Here is a 22,310-nt window from a genome sequence, read left to right on the forward strand (position 1 = left end):
GGGGGCGTGCTTCTCTGTTATCTTAAGCCTTTACATTCACAAAACTGTACTTTTTTGAATACTTGAGATTACATGCATGCAATTTGATTTGTCTTGCAACCTTAGATGAATTTTGCTAGGCAGAAATAGTTATTATTACAGCTGGTGAGCATTGGAACAGAGGAAAAGTGTTGCTCATTCCCTCATAAACAGGAAATAGACTACACCAGTCCTTAATGAGATGAATGAGAAAAAAGTAGCTACAACCCTTCTCTGTGGACTATCCATCACTGCAACTTTAAGTATGGCTAGTGAAGTTCTGCAGCACCTGCAAACTCTGTAAAGCCCCGAGGCACTGCTCTTCTGTCAAAGCTGCCGTGGAGCCATTTCAAGTCCTGCGGCGGAGCCCCGAGCCGCACAGCTGGCTCGGTCCCTCCCCTGCACATGTGGGAGGTCGGAGCAGCTCTGCTCCTAAACGCGGCGCCCGAGCCTGGGGGTACCTGCTGCCTGCCTTGTGCTGCTTGCTGGAAATAATAGCTGAGCTGTGAGCAGCAAATGTAACTACTCCCAAGTACTTCATTTAACAACTACATTTGGGTTTAAATGTTTCCATCATTGGTTTATGTGTCTATTTCAGTCTGTGGTTTTAATAAGGTTTGTGTAACAGGAAAATATATGCACACTGTAATGCAAGCTTATTCTAGCAAACACAAAAGATGGAGGTGTTCGTGCTTTCTGAGGCGTGTTTGAGGAGCAGCCCTTTCCCCTGCCTCACGCGTGGCACAGCGGCTGGAGCCCCCTTCGCAGCCTGCCAGCTTTGGAACACCGAGAGCCTCCGGTACGGTGCGGCCACAGGGAATCTGAGCACGGATCCGAGGGAACGGCCTGAAGCTGCCTCAGGGGGGGGTCGAGACTGGCTTCAGGAAAAGGTTCTTCACCCAGAGGGTGGTTGGGCACTGGAACAGTCTCCCCAGAGCAGCGGTCATAGCAGCAGCCTGACAGAGCTGAAGAAGCGTTTGGACAACGCTCTCAGGCACATGCTGGGACGGCTGGGGGTGTCCTGTGCAGGGCCAGGAGCCAGTGATCGTTGTGAGTTCCTTCCTTCGTGATACTGCACGATCGCGCGTCAGGAGCCCGCGCCTCCTCCCCGGGCAGGGCAGGACCGGGCGGACTCCGCCGCAGCCCCGCCGGGCGGGACGGGGCAGGGGCGCCGCGGAGAGCCCCGGCAGCTGCGGGCACCCGCGGGCGGTGCAGTCCCAGCTCCGGCTGCCTCCCCGCGGGGCTCGCAGGGTGGGACGCGGGACGACCCCTGAGGCTTCGAGGGGCTGAGGCTGAAGGCACAAAAAGGCGACAAGGTCATTCCTCTGATAGCTTTTATTTGCGGTGCGGAGCTCCGTCCGTGAACGAGCTGAATGCGCGTTACCAGCGTACACTTCAGGGCGTACATATCGATATAGACAGATAAATATATTTCAGTAGAGACAAAACATAACAGGAGGAACGTGTGCTATAAATACACATTTACATTTGTCATAAATATATACCTTTTTATAAAAATAAAAGTATCACTAAAATATTTCTCTGTCTTTGCAACTCACGCTGGGTTGTCGCAGCTGTGTCCTGCCAAATTACCCGTGGCACAGGGGCTCTGGCAGCACTCCTGTCAAAAGAGCGAGGTCGGGCTCTTAGCCCCTTGAAACACCCCTGTTTTGAAATCGAACGTCTTTTACTTTTGATCACTGTGGACACGGAAGTTCATTTAAAAATTCGCTTTTTAATTTCTGCAGCCCAGCACTGCGTGTACATTGGTGTACACCTACGGGGAGAGCAAAACAATTGCCTTCTGAAAGTTCTCTTGCAGGGGGTTGTGTGCCCCGGGTCCCACCAAGAGGGCTCATTAAATCATAGCCACTTGTTACATTAATGTAATTACACATAGTTTGTCAATCTAAATTTTCTCTCTTTTTATACTGAACAATCTATTCCACAGTATTCTGGTTAGAAACATTTTTAAAGTTTCATGTTTGGTTTCCATAAGTGCATAAAGGTGTGTATTTTTAAACTTCATAAAAGAACTTCATCTGCGTAACACAAATAATTTAAATAAGAACTTAGGAAAACTCCTTTCCTGAAATACTTGATGGATACAGCATGGGATCACACCACACAGGTGTAGGGAATTGTCTTAAATGAGAAGCAGTACAGTCCCTTGTGAAGCTCCTGCTGTCAGAGAAGTTTGTAACACCTGTGAATTTTTATCCATCTGTAATTTAACCAGAATCCTCCAATTTAAAGAGACCTGAACTGAGCCTGAAGCTTCCTGCACCACATCAGTTACCTTGCAGATAGTGCTTTTAGCACAGGTAGTGGCAAAGGTAGACCATGTACACAAAAGATTTCTCTGCAGGGACCAAGGTCATCAAAGCTGCTCCTTTCAGATATTCAGGCTGAACACTAAAACCAGATCAGTAAGATACAAGTACAGAATGGTTAGCTAAATAAATAGGAAGTATCATCACTGGTCCTCAACTAAAAATATAGTGTCAGAATTTTCCACCACCAGTAGTTTCCAGAACTGGAGAATGCAAAACACCTGTTACAGCAGCTGTAGACAACTAAGGGACTCTTAATGGTAAATTGGTATAAAGTATCAGGTGTGGGTGTAGATGTTTCCTGAGTTCTCAATGGCTGTGTTGAGCACAGCATCTGAGCTACTGTTAAGATTCCAGACAAAAAAGCAAAATGAGTAACGGGTAATATTTGCAAATAACTATCTGTGCTTATGTAGCTAGGATTACAAAATAAAAGTATATATTTAATTAGAAGAAAATGATTAAATTATTAAATAACTATTCACAGTATTTTTATACACTTAAAATATGACTACAATTTTAAACATATAATTCTACAAAAAATATGTAGTGCTATATTTATGTTAGAAATGCAGAATGCATTTGTAGTGAAATGATACAAAGAAAAATTACTGGGAATGTTCTGAAGAAATTTTCATAATTATAGTATAGGAACAATTTAAAGCTTTATCTTGAACCGTGTATTCTTAAAGCAAACTTTTGGTCTCGGCAGCAGTTTTCTTGGATTTTGTTTATGCATTTTTACATCTTAACTTTTAAATTAGATTAGATGTTAGGAAGAAGCTCTTTACTGTGAGAGCCGTGAGGCACTGGGGCAGGTTGCCCAGAGAAGCTGTGGCTGCCCCATCCCTGGAAGTTTTCAAGGCCAGGTTGGATGGGGCTTGGAGCAACCTGGTCTAGTGAAAGGCATCCCTGCCCATGGCAGGGAAGTGGTAACAAGATGATCGTTAAGATCCCTTCCAACCTAAACCATTCTATGATAACCTTGGGGCAGCTTTCATGCTATAATATTATTTTTGTAATCTGAAACCAGATTTCACCTTTGACTTGCGCCACAGCTTACAGAGTAATAAAACATACATATTTTTCAGTGAAATATAAAAACTTTAAAAAAATTAGCGCGCTCTTAATGTCTGCAAACCATCATAGTTGATTTACTTCAACATAGCTACTTGCTCTAATTGATTATCAGGCCCACTGTGTTTTCACATATAGGGTTGGGGATATCCTTTATCCAGCAGACTGCTTAATTGCATGTATGCACCTCCAAAGAGGCAGTAAAATAATCATGGACATACGATATCTCCTGAATTTCTATCTAGAGTTCTTAAATAGAAACATATCTGCTTCTCTAGGTTATTGCAATAAATCCATTCTGCTTTTAGGCTTCAGAGTACTTAAACATGTGATTGTTTGGTCTATAAAGGAAGAGAGAACATCACTCTTCACAGGCAAGGAAGCAATCTCTGGCCAGGCCTCAGAGTGTGTTCCAGCTTGTGCAGCACAGGATCTGCGCTGGAGTTTGGAAGTGAGCGTCTTCAGTCAGTGAGTAAGTTGTGTTCTAATAATGATACTGAACACCTCTAAGTAAGGCAACATATTTGACCTCACCAGAAAGTAACTGGAAATATCAGTCCCTGGAAGGATTTATAGGGAATGAAAAAGATAATTAGAAAAACCTTAGGATAACATTCACATAAAATGGAAATTACCAGACACTATATATTACCACTTTCCTGGTTGCAGAATATGATACCCTACATCTGCTATTTAAAAATATAAAATATAAATCCCTCCAAGCGGGATGATGCAAAGCTGATATGAGTACCAGTACTGGTATGTATTACTCTAAGCTGAAGACTTCCTTATATTGCAAATTTACCTCTTCATTCTAATTATTGCTCTTTGATTTCATGTGGTTGCATTTACACTCCTGCCAGTCACAGTGACTAAATTAATTCCAATGAAAACAGAAAAGGTCTTAAGTAGGATTGAATAGTACTTATGTTTTGTGCTTTGCCACTCTGTCAGGCTGGATTTTGCTCACTGATAGAAATAATTAAGTCAATTCATTAGGGACAAAATTCTCCCAGTTCTCTGTGATGGATCTTGTCTCCATATGCTGCTTTCAGAACAGGACTGTGCTTGAGACCAGTGCAAACCAGAATAAAAGCTAAATTATTCCTGCAGCATTTTTGAATTGGGGGAATCATGCAAACACTTGTGTTATGTTCCTAAACTCTGTGGAAATTCACAGGGGCCACTCTTTAAAAAATAATCAGTTTTTCTTATATAGTAAATAGACTGGTGGTATTAAATACTCTTCATGCAGATGTTCAGGACATAATGGCATCAGCCTATTATTTACAGTTTTAATCTCAAAATTCCCAATAGAGGAAATTTCTTTTTTTCTTTACATGCAAATCTTGTAGTAATAGATGTGAATATTTTAGAACTACTTGCAGGGGATATTAATTAATTGGTATTCCTTAGTATTTAATTTATGTCATATGCATATAACTGACTCAATTTTTTAGGAGATAAAATGGCACAAGTTAACTACAGTTAGAAATGGTAGTACAACACATACTTTTATGACTTCCTCCTTCATTTCAGTCAGTGATACCAAATCTTTTTTGCTGACTCGTAAGCAAGAAATGGCAGATTTAGTACACAGAGTAGTAAATGTTGGCAACAATGAGAAACAAATTACACTGGTTCTACACTATTATATTACCAGTATTATCTTGCCTTTGAACAGCTATGTTGTGTTTCTTCCTAGAGTGGATTCAGGAGAATAATTCCCACAGCCTCTTAGTGCTGGTGGTCACTCTGCAGCTGTGTGGCTGCATCTTGTTTAGCAGGTGGCTTTGCTGTAGTAGAACTGCATTTGTTGCACAGATCTCTCATTGCTAGGAGACTTTCTTCCACAGCTTTTGCAAACATGCCTGAGGAGGTTTCCTTACATTCCTTAAAGCTTGAGATGCAGAATAATAAATGCTCTGGCTGAGGGTTATAGCATGCCCCATATCCATTGGGCACCACAGGCCCATAGCAGCAGAACAATTCCATAGTAGTAGGAACCTGGTTGCAGGGAGAAGGGAAGAAGTGATCTCTGATTAATCAGGGCACCTAAAATCAGCCGCTTAGGAATTAGGAAAAAGAGAAAAAAAAATGCTACAAATGCTGGTAATGTGGTGAATCCAGCCTTGTGGAGTATCATCCTCTTCAGAAGTCCAGATCTGGAGATGATTTACCTTGGAAGGCAAAAGCTGATCTCAGTATAGAATCTCATTGCTCTGTTTGTTTGCTATGGTTTTAAAACTAGTGTAATTTGAGGCGGCTATAATGCATTTTGTTACTGAATTTATACAGATATTTGAAAGCTAGAAGATTTGTTATTGATAGGAATTTTATGTAATCCTTGTACATAAAATGGATACATAAAAATTCTTTAAGGTTTTTAATTTGTTATGGTTATGTTAAATTTGTAATGTGAAATCTGCATTAAATTAGACAAATGAGCATTGTCCATTTCTAAGAATAGTTTATAATTTTGATGCTGTAGAAAAATACTTTAATGCAACTAGGCATTCTCTTTCACCCCAATTTAATCATGGCATAATATGGCAGTGCAACACTTTGTTCTGCAGAAAATAAAAGGTGTTAGAAATCTATATGTTTCAGACTTTGTGTTCATGGGCCTTCTCAAACAACATTTGCCTTTTTAATGGTGTAGAACAGGCCATTAGTCCTGCTAATAGAGCCATAGAATTGTCAGATGAATTTGCTGTGCAACAGCCGAAGGCCATAAAGCTATTCAGAAGCACTCTTTGCTCATGGATGGTTTCTTGGAGAATTTATGTAGTAGCATGTTGGTTACATTCACTCATGTCTGAAAGCCTACAAACATTATGACAAGATCAAATTACTTATTAAGGTTTTATGCTGTAGCATGATATTTTAAGTTTCTTTTGTTGCATAGTTCCAATCTGTTGCAGTTGGGTTAGTCTTTCAGTTAATGAATTCCTGCATAGATTTCTTTTTTCATTAGGATTGCTACTACATGCAGTGAAACATTTAATTTTTAGGCTATATGACTTAAGGATGCTTCCTCATTCAGAACATTAAATGTAGGAAGTATTGACTCTTACAGTACCTTTGTATGTGCAAATAACTGTAAATCTGTAAATGTAAGTCTTTGGTTGCATGTATGCATGGGTTGCTGTCCTACAGCAAACAACAGAAGGCTCTCAAAGATCTTAAACATAGCAACTTTTAAAATTTCCTTGTGGCTCTTGGGTTTCTGTTTCTCAGAGTGACAGCCCTTCTGGCTCATGGCTATACTGTCACAGTAAAGACTGCTCACTAGAGCTGTCATCTTAGGGCAAGGAGGAAAAGAAGGGGAATGGGAGTATATGTAGTTTGGAAACTGAGCCCTCATGTGAATTTTACTAGTTTGTTTGTTTGCACTTCCAGAATTTCTGCAAAGGACTTTGGAATGTTGCCTTTGAAGTGATAACTGCAGTCAGGATTTACTGCGCTGATGAACCAAAACAGGATTGAAAATGTGGAGCAATTTGCAGATTTCTTGATGATACTGCTTTTTTTGCTTGCCTTTTTTACATTGTTTTCACTGTGAACGACAAGGTCTGGCAGAACACAAATGAACTATGCTTTGCTTGGCAAGACCAGTGAACAGGAGACACTCACCTGGCTGGTTGAGAGGATGAACCGATTGCTTGTCAGGTAAGTCTCATCTGTAAATATCTCTGGCAGCTCCTTGAAGTGCTCCCGTGCCACCTCTCTGAGCCCTAGCAGGTGATTGTCTATTGCCATTCCACTAACAGCCTGTGATAAGACAACAGCATTTAACTGAGTTTGGAGGCATTTGGACTATTACTGCTTAGTGCTCTGGTCAGAGCTGATGTACTTGGTCTGAGCAATGTAAAGCCTGTAATGTTCAGATATTACTCTGAGTATGTACTTTGCTGAAGATCAGTGACTAGAAATTCATATGGTGCTCTGAAGATTTATACATTTATACATTAGGAAGGAGACAGTCTTGATGTGTATTATGTGATCTGTGTGCTCATCTCTCAGAGCTGAATATCATGGGCAAGATGCTGAGAGGAGCATATAGGATAGCAGAAATTTCTAAGCATGCTTTGGAATTTTCTGTGCATCATTTGGATTATGCTTCGATGGCTCCAAAACACCTCCAAACTGGAACAAGTCTTCCATCACCTTGCTGCCTGAATCTCCCTCTGGCAGTTAAAGCATATGTCATTCCACAGAATGTAGATCCAAGGATCTGATAGGTGTCTGCAACGGGCTGAAAAGAATAACTCATAGATTTGCCAGTAGACCTATCACAGATCTATGAGCAAACCCTGCTGCCTGGGAAAACTGGAGTTAGGGACTGTTAGAAGCAGTGGTGGCAGCTCACAGGAGCTGCTGCTGAGCCTGCAGTGAGTCCCTGCCATCAGCTGCCTATGCAGGTCTCTGCTCTGTCCAGCTACTAAATGCTCTAGACTTAAGGCATTTATTGGCTTCAAGAGCTTTGCCCTACAGTAAATGTGATTGAAGATGGCTAATGGGATCAAAATTCAGCACAGAGGGCTTGGCAGACAGGATAGTTACAGAGCTTTGTTTCTTTAGGAAACCAAACCAAAATGTGGTCCAACCACACAGGAATTTCCTCAGCTAAATAAGTGTGTTCAAAATCCTTCAGTCCAGGTTTGTTCTGCAGGTGAAAGCACTGATTTTGTGGACTGAGCTGTAGCTCTTCTGAGCTCTTCTGACCAGGCTGAGGTCAAGTAGGAAGGGAATGCTAAACTAGAGACATTGTACTGCCCTGAGAGCAGAGCTGACATCCCTGTGGACCCTTGTAACAATGGGAACAAACAGCCTGAGAGACAGCAGGATTTTAAAAAGAGCATGAGCTTGGTTTTTCTCTTAAGGATTTAAAAAAATAAAAGAAAAGAGCAAGTTTCTTCTTCTCTTATGAGAAGAATATTTTTAAGCACTGCAAAGTGCCTGAAACAGGGGGTTCAGAGTGCATAGCCTGGTTTAGCTTATTAAGATCTAAGCACCCATTGGTAAAGGAGCTATTTGTTCAGCAGCCCAGACAGAGGAAGGATGCTTGCAAAAAGGTAGCATACATCAGTGCTGTGCTTATGTTCTTTTTCCCATACAAGGAAAGTGACTTGATAATCAAAGGAAATATTTTGCTATCACACAAGATTTATAAGGCTGTTAGCAATGACATTTTTGCAACATAGATCAATGTCATGTCTGAAGAGAGGCTGAGACAGGCTAACGAAATAAACTGTGAGTCAACGCATAGAAAAAAACTGGGCTAAATTGAATTTTAGAGCTCCACTTTTAAGATAGCAATGCTACTAGTAAGCCTTAACAAGGGGAAATAAAATCATTAAATTGCTTTTTGTTTTATGAAGTAGATTTTTTTTGTTGTTTTCTTAGGAGCTATTACATTTCAGTCTGTTATGCACAATTTAGTCAGACCATCTAAGTCTTACTCAGAGTTTAAAGCCCCAACGATTACATTCTGCTATTCTGAAAAAGGAGGGGGAGCTTAGTAAGTAGAAATACCTGGACAGCTTTTTAAATTTAAAGAAAATTATTTTTGCAATGGAAGTTTTAATATTTTCCCATGAGCTATGCTGGAGGCTGAATTTTATAACAGTTTCTGGATTTGAAATAATTTGGAGGGGAGAATTAATGCATGTTTTTCTTTTTTTTTTTTCCTCTCTGGGTTTGGTTTTTTTGGTTTTTTCTTTGAGAGCTGTTGCACAAAAATTCCATTGGTTGTGACCCAGTAGACCTTCAGTGTGTTGTGCTCATTATGAGGTTACCCTAAGATGGTTCAGGGCAGATGGTTGCCCTGAAGTAAGACTTGGCTTCGCTTTACAGAACATGTGAAGTTTCAGCTTCTAAGATGTGGGTTCTCAGCAGAAGACTTGAAACACAGAACTGTTTTACTTCCCTGCTTCTTTTGTTTCACAGTCCTGCCTGAAAACAGCACTTTGCCTCTTCAGTGCTCAGAATATACCTTTAAAACCACCTCTGAAGGTGAATGATTGATTGAATATTATGACTATTCAAAGAGTAATCAAAAAATATGGGTTTATATGCAATGGTCTGAGTCAAAACCACGGGCAGCAAATTCACTTATCATAGCTGGTTATTAATATTTATTAATATCATTAGTGGTATGACTAAGTTGTTTATAGAATAAGTCTGTGCTTTGTCTTGGCACAGTGGGACGTAGAGCATTACCCAGATTGAATTGTCTCATTTTTAATCAACAGAAAATAAGTTGTATTTGATATTAAACTGATTTCTTCACTGGAGGGCATCTCTCCCTTTTATTAGACACTGCATTCAGGTCTTTAAAAGAAAACTTACTATAATCACTCCCTCATTGTTAATGACCTTTGTTAGAAATGGCAGTTTGGAATACCAGAATACATGTTCCAGAATACCAGTCCATCTGAGGATCAGGTTCCAGATAGGGACCTCTATCATCTAGTGAAGAGAAATATAAGAAAATGCACAGATGGTTAGTATTAGGCTTAGGTTTTTTTAAGTTGAGGTTAGTTGAATATTTGGGCCATTAGAAATGTTCCTATGTGTGACATAGCAGATACTTTTCTGTTTGGAGATGCCTAAGTTTTTCTAGTGTTTAAATAGCTAATGACTGTCTTCATACTTTTCTTGAAAAAGCTGACTAGTTCTTATTCAGTCAGGCAGTGTTTTACTCACCAGAACAGAGTAATTAGTCTGAGCTGCAATTGCATCCTTAAATTTCTGCATCTTCTCAGAATCCTGTTGGGGTAATCAGAATATATGTATTATTGAATCAACTCTCAAAGAAATAGCATCTTCCATCAGCTAACCAAGAGCCAAATAGCAAGCACCCCAAATGTCCTTTGCTCTTGGCTCAGGTGTAAGTACTCTGGTAAATGAAAAGCCACAGAGATCAATGTTCTGATCAGCACCAGCACCTGATTATGCAAGGGGAAACCAGGTTTTATGGTGGTGGGTTGTTTGAAGTCAAGAAAAGGTTTGCAGTTCCTTTTGTGTACTCCTTCCATGGATTTTGGGGGTGTAGATTATTACCAATAGAATCACTATGTTTGAAGTAGGGAAAAGGATTGCCTAGTGTAATTCAGTATTTTCAAAACACGCAGGCAGTATATCTTCTCCAGAATGGTTTATCTAGACAATGACAGTGATATTAATGAAAGCCATTACTGATATTTTACTAGCCAGTCAAAAATTACTCCCATGTGTGAAAGGGCATCTAGAACTTTCCAAGGCTGCATCTGCAGATGCCTCCCATTTCAGATAACAAGCTAGTAATTTTGAACTCCTGTCAAATAGCAGCCTTTTATATTAAGGGAATGATCTTAAGAAGTGTTGCCTTGCTGTACATCAAGTCCAACACTGCAACTTTGGGAGACCCTGAAACAGCCAGAAATGAGTGGGTCTCCAGATAAACAGGGGACCTTCAGCTCCTATGGACGATGAATGATCTTTTGAACAAAGAATTCATTTTAGTAGCAAGTCAAGGTCACCATCAGGGACCTTCAAAATACAAAGTCTGATATTTTTTTACAAGGCTAGAGCTAGGCCTTAGTTCCCTTGTACTGATTAAATTACCAAATGCAGCCTTTAAATCTGATTAATTTACAGCTATTCAAGCAATCCCTAGTGTCAGTAGCTGCTGCTTTTACAGCAAGTGTCAAATGCATGAAATATTTCTCCTGCTGAAGAATCAATCTGACTCAATCAATCTTTGGTGACTGTTCAAGCTATCGTTTGAGGATAATTTTTGTTTGTATCAGAAAAAAAAAATTTAAATTGGATTTGAATTAATGGCTATTAGCAAACAATATTTTGGGGAGTTCAAGGCTACTTACAGCAGGTTGTGCATTTCTTTGTCCAGAAAAAAGAATTAACCCCTTCACATTCAGAGCAGTGAGTAGGTCTAAAGAAAGCACCTTGGAATAGGGTTGTATTAAATTAATTTTCTAATGTTTCTGTGATAGTAATATACATGTATTTTTTGCATGGAAAGATGATGTTCATATCAAAACAAAGATTTATTAATGTCTGTTGGAAAGAACAATCCCAGACCAATATAAGTGTCCTTCGTATCTCTCAGTGGAGAAGAAGCCAGGAAAACTATCACTGGCTTGGTTTGCATTATGATTACCATACCATGAAACCATCAGCTCCTCTATTCTGTATGGCCTAGGCATGCAGTAGAAAGATATGGGGGCTGAGACTGAGCTTCATCTAGACACACATGCCATTCCTCAGCTTGCTTATGTAAAACAGGACAGTTTAGGGGGCTGGTAAAGGGGATCATGGTCTCAGATTTGGGTGGGAAAAGGTGAGAATTGCTGAAATTCTGGGAGAGTGGCAGGAGTCAGTAAGTGTTGGAAGAAGGCAGGAAGGAAGAGATAGTTCCAAAGAGCTAGAAAGATCTATTGAAATAACATGCTAGGAGCATGCTGGCTCCTGCCAGGAGCACAGTCAGTGTGCAACAGCATGGGCTGGGACTATGCTGAGTGCCCAGGTGGGGAGACGAAAGTGCACAGAAAACAGGAACTTCTGATGAAATGTGATTGAGAACCATCTTGTCAGACAGGACACTGATAGCAAATAGAAACAGCCTCTTCTTGCCTACTGTGTGGTAGTCACTATTATGTGCAATAGTATAGTCATAGTCTGCCGTGAATTACCCACCCAACAGAGGGAGTTACTTCAGGTTTTTTGAGTTATTTTACCATGGGACTTACTTGAGCTTTGTCTGTCAGGAGCTAAGTTCTGGGCATAATAACCTTAAGGAAATTGAAGAAGCTGTGGATGCAGAGAGGACTTATCTGGGCAAATTTTCATAATCCTCTGGGATTTTAGATCTCGCTTTAAAATTTTTCTTTAATTTACACCTAATCTATAGCCCAGCAATGCTTCTAGCAATGTTATGCTAAATTCTAAAGAACAGCCATGTGGGCTGTTGCCACTGGAATGGGCTTACTGTGAAAAATAAACTGTATTGTGGCAGCATTTTGCATCTAAACAGCCACCTGGAAATTCCCTGTACAGCAGCGCAGTGCAGTGGGTGGAAGTGGCGCAGAAACATTGAGGGAGGCTCTCCAGGGATGGTGGGAAGGAGAGTTCACAGGGCTGTTTGTGCAACTCTACTTCCAGCTGCACCTCTTTGCACCCCTATCTACTCTGTACAGCACTCATGTTTCTGGCAAACAGATGGTGGTGGCCCAAAGAAAGGCAATTTAATTTTTTCTTTTTGCAGTATGATATCAGGACAGTTTGGAGAGTTGTTTGATTAGCTTGATAAAGCTTTTCATCATTAAGGTTCATCTCCCTTGAGCATCCTATGAGACTTAGTCTATTTGGTAGAAACATCCCTTTAAAACAAAATGAGCAGCCAGAACATATCCACATATCCAGAAATGAAAGCATGGGAATTACATCACATATTGCAGGCTGCAGCAGAACTAACCACTGCAGGAGACCTGCCAGGCAATTCCCCCGGTGTGGCAGTTTAATGATCCTGAACTTTGCATGTTCTGCCTAGATCTCTCCAGGGAACTGAATTTGGATCTTATAATAGAACATTCATAAGACAGTACTAAGTCCAAAATCAGATATTATGTTTCTTATGATGTCACATTTAGGTACCTCTGAATCTTTTGGATGCTTAAATAAAAAAAAGGGAATAGTTATATTTAGCTTAATGGCTGGTCTGTACAAAAAGCAAAATCCTGTAATGCTTGCTACCCTGCCCTACACCTTTATGTTCTCAGTTAAGAGTTAAAAAGTGAGAGACTGGGGACCATGAATGCATTTCCTTAGTGTTTTAGCAAAGAAGACAGAGGGAGCCAGCCCAACTTACCGACACAGCTCCCTTGTCGTCTGCCATTGCTTTGACAAAAGCAAATGCTTCCGAGGTAGCAGACCTGATATTCTCAACCCGGCCCTCATCAAAGCGGCGCAGGGAAGCACTTTCATAGGTTGGGACAAGTCTCTTGTGGCACCTGAGAGAGTGAAGGAAGAAAAACAGAGAATGATTATTTTCAAAGAGTCATAAAGACTAGGAGAAATATAGGCTTGGTATGTTTTATTGTTCCAGCCACACTTTTATTTCTTGCACAGTATTCATCTTAATGTTGATAGAATTTTGTAAGAAATTTTTAAAAGATGGATGCTCACTCATCTCTAATATGAAGAGCTGCATACAGCTGTATATGTTTTAGTTATGCATTGCCAGTAAAAAATGACTTGTTGTGTAAAAACAAGGCTAGTAAACCAAAAATTTACTGAAAGATCTCAAGGAATGTTTTATTTGTACTGCATCATAAAATAATTGTGTAATTAATCATTTACTTATGGGCTTGAAATATGTTTTATTTAAAACAAGAGAAAATACACCAAGTGTGTGAATAAAAAGAAGAAAACCAAAAGGGAAATAGGGTTTTTTTTGTGAGCTGGAATGAAAACCCTCAGAGCAATTAGAACAGATTATGAAGATTGCTATTTAATTTGGGTCCAGTTATACAGACACTACTCCTTGCTTCAGGAGACAGACTGTGTCTTTCAGTTGAAGTGGTGGTCTCAGAACACAACTGTTCCCTAAGGTTTTTATGGCAAATATGGGATTTATATCATGGCTGGGATCCAGATGAAAATCTTGGTCTAGGTCATTGTTGAAGTTTTATTAATGGAATATGCAAAATGGATGTTCAACAGATGTTAAAGGAGTATATGAAATGTGTTAAGCACTTCTGGTCTTGACCAGGTCAAGACAACTCTGGGGATTTAATTTGACATGATAAAGAATTATTTGTGTAATAGGCTGTTCTGCAGGAAACCATGCAACCTAACTCTACCTTGGAGTTCTAGAACTGTAGAAAGGAGCTTCTAACTTTGGTAAGACCATGGAAATTAGGAGATCTTATCAAATCTTGGGATACTCGTGAAGAAGGGCACAGCAGTAGTTACTGTTCTGTGTAGGAACTCCAGTCTGATGTGCTGTAGTGGATGCTTTTCAGCCTGTGCCAGAGATGCATGTGTGGTTACTGCCATGGTTCCTCCCAAGCTACCCACGAGGCAAGGCAGGGGTGTTTCTGCCCCAGGGACCTGGGCTCCCCAGCTGCTTCAGACATCCCTGCCACATTCTGTCACCTTCTGAGTGCCAAGCACAGGGACAGCTGTCGGGAGGGTACTGGCTGGGAATAGCATGTGTGGGACACAGGGATGGGAAGGCAGAGCAAGAAGAGGGAAAGGGAGGGAAGAAAAGGAGTACTCTCTCCCAGAACCATATATCAGTTTCTATCTTGTCCGCCCTACAGTCATTAGGAAAGATCACTCATTTTCATGCAGGAGGCATTTGTTTGAATGTTGAGGAAAAAATGGACCGTCTATATAAAACCCCACTACCTTGTGTACCTTGTTCCTATGAATTGAACTAACATTACCTGTAGAATGCCAGCTGAAGTGCTACTTGAATGTAGGCATCTGGGCTAATCTTCTGTTTCTTAATGAATTCCTTTCCATAGTGCTCAAACTTGTAGGCTATAAAATCCAGATTTTCCACTGCCCTAGAAAACAAGCAAAAGGCACTTACTGCTGGGGTAGATGTAAAAATCTCATAGAATTTTTAAAGTTGGAAAAGAACTCTTAGATCATCAAGTCCAACTATTAACCTACTCTACCTTGCTCACCACTAAACCATATTCTGTCTCATTTCTGTTTGCAAATAAAACCCAGAGATCTTTTCCTGCCAGTACCCTCTTAGAGGTGAGTGGTCTCCTGCTCTGCAGACTATCCTGGCCTTTGGTAACTTGTTCCTAGTCAGTAACTTTCATTCATACAGATTCTACACCAGGCTTGTTATCTGCAGCCATTACTGTAGTACTCAAGTCTGTTCATTTGAGTAGGACATATTTTTTAAAAACAAACAAAGAAACAACAAAAAAACCTCTTAGTGTTTCCATCCCTGAAGCCTAAGCAAGGGTCTCCTTTGTTCTTCACAAATTTCTGAGAGATTTCCTGGTGTGAGAATTGGGTGCATTTAGGACCTGATGAAGGCCCTAAGCTCTGTGCAAGATTCAATTTAGAGAACTACTACTGCTATTTAAAAACACAAAAGAGTTAATCTGCATCCTGAAAGTTCTCACTCATATGTCACTTTATAGCCACTTTGAGGTCTTATCTAATGCAACCCCACTGGACATGCTTACAGCTGATCATGCAGACAATGTGTTAATTCTCTACAAAGAGATCACAGGCCTGAATGTTGAGGAAAAATTCTTATTGCTGCCCCCACCCCCAAAGATCATACAAATCTTCTACAGCCTGGAAACAGTCAGAAAAACTAGACTTTGTAGAAGCAATATGAATGTAAACAAATTATGTTCTTAAATTCAAATTGTTTATTCAAACCAGTTGTATTCTAGCGTTGTCTATATGTACCCTTATTGCCCTGGCTTCAGATTGAGTCAGCTCAAACCCATAAGACACAAAAACAGAGGACCTGCATTGTTTGCATCATGTGCAAATATGGGCAAGCTGTTTTTCTCGTGGTTTTTAGAGTTCCTAATATTTACATGGAAGGAAAACAATGGTAATGCAATTCCTGAATACTGATGAGTAGCTCCAGCCCATAAGGGTCCTATCCTGCCCAGAGATGCTAGGTATGTGCAGTTTGGTAAGAAGAGGAGGAGCAGGAAGGCAGGAGGCTCCCAAGGAGGGAGCCCAAGCAATGTGCTGGGTAGTTCCCAGCTTGCAGTTATGACTGAGAAAGATGAGGCATCTGTTCTACCTTTGGAGTTTTTCTGCTGCTGATGCCAAATGTGTCTGAATATCAGGGGAACACTTCCATCTTAGTCTCCGTGGAGCAGGAAGCTCACTCACTGAATCAGCTCGGACTAATTTCTTGGAATTTTCTTTCCTGTTGGTATGTGAGACAGAAGTCATTAAAGTCATAGGAATAATCCATTTATTAAACAATGCTCTTTTAGCAGGTGAATTACTGCTTTTCAACTGTTGTATGAAAAGCAGTAATTTGCCAGGGGAAATTTGCCACTGGCAGAGGCTTCCCAGGGGCTGGAATGGGTGTAAAATGTGCGGAAGGGAACTCACATGTGCCTGAGCAGGTATTCAGCGCACTGCACCATGATGATGCCATCAAAAGGGGAATGTTCGCACACAGTCCCGCAGAGTCCGTCTCTTCCTACCACAAACTAAAAACAAGGAGAATAGGTGCAACATATACAGGGAATAAGTTGTGTTCTGGGTAAATTATGATGGAAACCTGACAAAGGTCTTATTGTTCCCCTGGGGTTTTCTTATTGCTCATATCAAGAACTTCCTTGCCCTACAGATCGGGGGGTGACTTACAGATTTACTGCAGTAGACTTGCTTGTGCTGTGAAAGGTGTTGCACTGAATTCCTTTCATGCTGTTGTTTGGGACTGAATCCCGTGAGAATGTAAATGTTAGCAATTCCCAGTGGAATCTGAAACTTTGACCTAGCATCTGCTTTATGGTACATAAAACCTATCAATGCAAAGACAGGCCAAGGTTCTACTTCTACTTTTGAGGACAATAAAATATCTATATCTGGGAAATCCTTAGGAATCCATGTTTTTACAAAGCTCATCCTTATTTGATAGCTTTCTCATAGCTTATTTTGACTATTTTATTTTTAGATGCTTTCTTCATTTCATTTCCCTCTTATTTATCCTCTTAATTTCATTGTGTACAAACGGCACTGCTGGTGACAACCTGCTGCACTCCAGTTCTGTGATACACCCATGCAATTTGTAACTTCTGCATCTCATACAAAAGCAGATGTCTAGGCCAATATTGCCGCTTTCCTGTTCTTTTCCTGGGCTCTTCCCCACACTTGTTTTGAAGTACATTTGGCTGGACTTCCCTCACTTAGCTCTCTCCTCTCTTGCACATTTGACTCACATCCTGCCTCCCTGCTTTCCATGAGGTTTTCAGAGAGTGGGCATGATGCAATAAGCTCACCTGGACATTTTCTGAACCCTTACTGCAGAGGTGAGGAAGAATATAGAGAGAATGGCTTCCTATATAATCTGTGTTTGCATAAAACGAAATAGGATCTTATTTCCCAAAGAATTTCTCTTCACCTTTGAACTACTTTGGCCTGAATACATCTGGACAGATACAGCTCTCTCACACTCTATGCAATTTTATTTGCTTTCTGCTGCCTTATGATAGTAGACAAAAAGAAAATATGTTTATTCTCATCTGCTTGAAACACTTGACCCTGCAAATAACAGGGTTCTAACTGTTCTAAAGACAAGTGGTTTGTTCTTCAAAACAATCTGCTAATTATGTCATTTGCAGTGGCAATAATCAGGAATGATTACTGAAATGTATTTGCTCTTGGGTAAGTTGGTGCAAGTGGGAGAACAGAAGGGAGACAGAACAGAGCACAGTTGAGCTTATGGATCGAGATATTCTGGCCTTGGTCAGGTACAGATTGTGGGATAAGAAACCATAGATATGAAAAGAAGAACTAGAGAGGTACAGCATATACAGCTATGAAGTTTTTTGAAACTATGTGGTTTTGTAAGGCTGCCAAGTAACATATACAGTAGGCTGATTGTGTAACTAGTGGGAAATTCTTGCTTAAGGATGTAACTGCTTGGGGCTGTAACTGCTTGGGGCCACAAAAATATGTAAACTGATCCGTGATAACAATAAAGCACCTTCGACTTCTTTCTGCCTTGACTTCTCACAACCCTCCTTCAAAGTCCCATCTCTCAGGTGTGGCAATTATTTTAGGGGTTTCTCTTTTCATGTTGCTGTTCTTAGATACAGCAAGAGCAAAAAGCATTATACAAGCAATGTATCAGTCAGGGTTTTTTCAATTTGTCATAAGGTGTCAACATTGTTGACAGTTGGAGATTAATACATCACTTCACTCTGGGTCTATTGCAAAGTGCGGAAATAACAGTGTGACGCTTTAAAATACGATGATCAAAATCTGATGGGGAAAAAGGCTGGAGAAGTCAATACTTAAAGAAAGTCTCAACAAGGATGCTATTAAATGAGTAAACAGTCTGTTAAATGAGGATTTAAACACATGCCAAATTATAAGCAGTAGCATTTCTAGGATGTCAGGAAAATGCATAAGAAGGGGAAACAAAGAAAAATATTGTGCCTTTTTTTTTTCATTCTGGGATACTAGGCCAGCATTTTCATTCCATTTGACTCAGTGTAGAAAAATGCATTGGTTTTTTATATTCAATGTCTACCTACTCATACATCTGAGTGTCTGTGTTATCTCAAGAGCAAAGGGCGGCTTTGGAAAAGCTGGAAGTGTCCCTGCTTCTCCTGCTTTGCAAGGGACAGCCTTGCTCACACCAAACTTGCCCAGGCAGATGCTGGCACCACATTCTCCTCTTTCTCCCACCTGACTCTCAATGGTCCCCACCATCAGGCAATGTGCAAGTAATGTCACAGTGCTGTAAGGTTTTTACCTGCATAGGTTTGTCATACCAGCGATTGGCCCCGTTTTTATGGTAGCCCCCTCCATGCAGCATCTGAAATGCCATGTTTGTGTTGTTGAGTTCCACCCCACTGGGGCTGTCCAGGCACACCAGGCATATGCACCGTTCAATCATGTCTAGAGAGTCCCGGTTGGTGGAGTCTGGGGATAGAAGAGTGAAATGTTTACATTCTCTTACCTCTGAGTACAACACTGACTGGGGAACCCTCTGCCTTGGAGAGCACTGATGATCTGACCCTGACTCTGCAATGAGCTGGTGTCTGCAGACCTTCTCTTAGCAGCCGATCATCTCAGTGTAAGGGTACATTATACCAAGGCATTAATTCCTGTGTTAACTTTTGTAACTCTGTGTATCTCTCACATGATTCAATAATAACCACTTTCTTTTTCTGCCTTTCATTTCCTTGAAGTAATTATATTACAAAATAGATCTATCTTACTCTTAAAGCCAGCATTGCTTACTTATTTTATAAATAACAGTTACAGAGGACAGGTGGAAAATAGAAAATTTCAGAGCTCACGCTATTGCTGTAGTATTCTGCTCTGGAACAGCAGAGCTTAGAGTGTTTTTGTGTTGTTCTCCATGAAAACCCTTTTCAGAACAAGGAACAGCAGTATCTACGTTGGCTTTGTCTTATTGTAGTAGAACACTCTTGCCTGTCCTGTCTCTGATCATTAGCTTATATTGCCTACATCACTTGAGGAAACATCTGTGGATGAGGTTTTGAGGTTTAGGTTTTGAATGCGGTTTTGCCAAAACCACGGGTTGCCATTTTACACTGCTCTCCTATCACTACTCTACTGCTGAATAAAATGGGCTTTTCTAGAACTCTTTCTGTTTCTTTTACCTATCCTGACACTCTTACATGGTTGGACTACTGGGGTTATTTTTACCTTGTCCTCAGTGCTTTCCTCCTTGTTTATGGTATATTTATGTGTTTCTCAGTTTCTTTGTCTAACTCAGAAATATTACAAAGGCTCAGGGTTTGTTTGCATCTGAGGAGCAGTTTGAAGCATAGGAAATATCTAATTGTGACCCCTTCTTACAGTTCCTCATTGAAAAGACAGAAGTGTGCAACCTATAACAAGAACTTGTTTCATTTAAAACCATATAAAATAATTAATTGCTGTTATATGGTTGTTAACAAGATCAAAGGAAAAGGGCTTTCAAGCATCAACATAAAATTCCTTTTGCTCTTAACAGATCAGCTTTCATCCGGTTTTGCTAGATTTTAGTGTAAATGTAAACTTGTTTCAGGATGTTCTAAACAAAAGATATCAATTCAGATTGATCAAAACTTCTTTCAAAGCTAGGCTAAGTTCAACAAATACATGCTCAATTCAGAAAACTATTTTAACTGGAAGAATGGAAAAATACTTAAAATTAGATAATTCTGATTTGCATTTGAAATCTGGGGCCATTTCAATATGTGCATTTCAAGGTGCATGTGTTTTCAAGGTTTGCAAGTATGTAAAGTGGCTTGATTGTCTGAAAGAGCAGCATTTTTCATAGTAAGAAATAATGCACCTTTCCAGAAGGAGTAACATAGGTTAGTCAAGAGCTAGAAAAAACCCAGACACTTGTTACCATCCAGGTTCATTTTTCAGATGCTGAAAAAGAAACCAAACATGCAAGAAATTAAAAATATGTCAAGAGAAGGAGAGGCAAGTGATAGCAGTGACTGAGAAGGAAGAGGGGGAGCTGTGGCCTTGTGCAGGTTATGGTAAGGTACTGCCTATTGCTGCTTGGTGGCTTCTGCAAGGCAGCATTAGCAGCTGGGGCCCAAGGGACAGAGATGGTCAGTCTGACTTCTTGCAGGCTCCCTGGGGACTTGGTGGAGTGCAGAGTGTGTTGTGTCCCCTTGCCAACAGAAGAGTCCTAGGGAAAACAGCTGGAGCACCTGCCAGCTCCTACAAAGGCTTGAGCCTAGAGATTGTGTTTGATGGGGCGTGCAGAGAGGTTGCTGCCCTGCAAAACGTGAACACCAGTGTCCCTTGGGGGTGTCTTCAAAAGCATTCAGAAGCTTTATAAGAGAGAAGATACATCCCTGTCCCCTTGGCTGTAAAGCTTTTCTAGTGTCTCACACTTGCAGGGCTGACTGTAATTGTATTTTTTTCATTAATGATCTGGGTGCATCAGCACAAAGGCTGAAAAGATCCTTGTGAATGGAACTTGTCCAGTATACATCAGCTTCTGGTGCTTGCAGACAGGCATCTTTGAGGAAAAACAGTCTGGATAGTGATTTACAAACTGCTCACAGCTTGCTCAGCATTCTGCTTTCCGCTGTTTGATAGGTATATATATATTTCATTGTGGCTGCTACCACACATCTTTGACAGATATGAAGCCCTTAGCCTGACATATGGCTTCAGGGTATCTGGAGTCTAGGTATTAGAGTGAATAAAATTAAGCTGTGCCAGAAACAGAGAAGCGGGGGAAAGATGCCTTTACAGAAGGAAACAGACATATCCAGAGGGCTGATCAAACACTGAAAAATTATCATGTGAAGCAGGCAATAAATTGCATGAGAACTCATGAACCATGACTTGGGATTGAAAATATCTGCAGGAAGAGCTAGAACAAAAGAGAGTATGACCAAGCCTAAAGCCTGCAATACATTTCTTCCTTTCTAATGCAAAGTTGCGTTGAATTGGCCAGCCAACTGCTAGCTAATTGGGTTTTTTAAAATTTAGTCTTAGAAAGAAAAATATGAAAGGCAGTTTTGAATCAAATTCAGATGTAGTATGCATGGGACTGTAGCCAGTCACTTCCTACAGAATTCACTTCCTGTACTTAGGAAGGGCAAGCTAGTTCCTCAGCCTGAAGACAGTTACAATGCTGAGTGTGTTTATAAATCAGTGATGGCTGGGTTTATAACAATATCTTGGAGATTTTCTCACTTAGAAGACCTGTGGTCTACTTGCAGGTCTGTGCAGGCCCACGGATATAACTCCTTCATAGCCTCTGCAAAGCACTGCACAGGTTTTCTGTCCCAAAGCATTCTCTCTTGCCCTGCCCAGCTCAGACCAGCTGCAGAGTGACCCTTTCACCCATATTGCTTCCCAGGTTCTCTTATTTATTGTTGCAGGAACATTTCACCATCACAGATAAGAAAGGAAAGGGCTGTTAATGATCACATATCCATGTGTAACAGCAATGCATTCACCTATGCAGAAGGGTTGTGCTAACATGAATGGTCTGGGACTCAGATTAGAGAAGGCTCACATCATGGTGCTATAAGAGTTACAAGTGCAGAATCTGGTTTTTTTCAGCTGCATAACTGAGTTGTTTGCCTTCTGATTAAAACTAATATTTTGGGAAATGCCAGGCAATCTAAAAACACTATGGAGAGGTTT

At 40.6% G+C, this 22,310-nt stretch overlaps 1 protein-coding gene across 1 annotated transcript in view; it reads right to left on the reverse strand.

Moving 5' to 3' along the window:
* Positions 1-5,165: 5,165 nt before the first annotated feature.
* CHAT (choline O-acetyltransferase) overlaps positions 5,166-22,310 on the reverse strand; it is a gene marked incomplete at both ends in the record, with an annotated part of 31,306 nt that continues 14,161 nt past the window's right edge. Inside the window, 8 exons of the mRNA XM_084210893.1 lie at positions 5,166-5,435; positions 7,065-7,202; positions 10,140-10,202; positions 13,303-13,444; positions 14,885-15,007; positions 16,231-16,359; positions 16,551-16,651; positions 18,925-19,094. Coding sequence (XP_084067019.1) covers positions 5,166-5,435; positions 7,065-7,202; positions 10,140-10,202; positions 13,303-13,444; positions 14,885-15,007; positions 16,231-16,359; positions 16,551-16,651; positions 18,925-19,094 — 1,136 coding nt within the window. The remainder of the gene's footprint in view (positions 5,436-7,064; positions 7,203-10,139; positions 10,203-13,302; positions 13,445-14,884; positions 15,008-16,230; positions 16,360-16,550; positions 16,652-18,924; positions 19,095-22,310) is intronic.

The sequence above is a fragment of the Fringilla coelebs genome (assembly GCF_963513975.1).
Source record: "Fringilla coelebs genome assembly, chromosome: 8".
Lineage (NCBI taxonomy): Eukaryota > Metazoa > Chordata > Aves > Passeriformes > Fringillidae > Fringilla > Fringilla coelebs.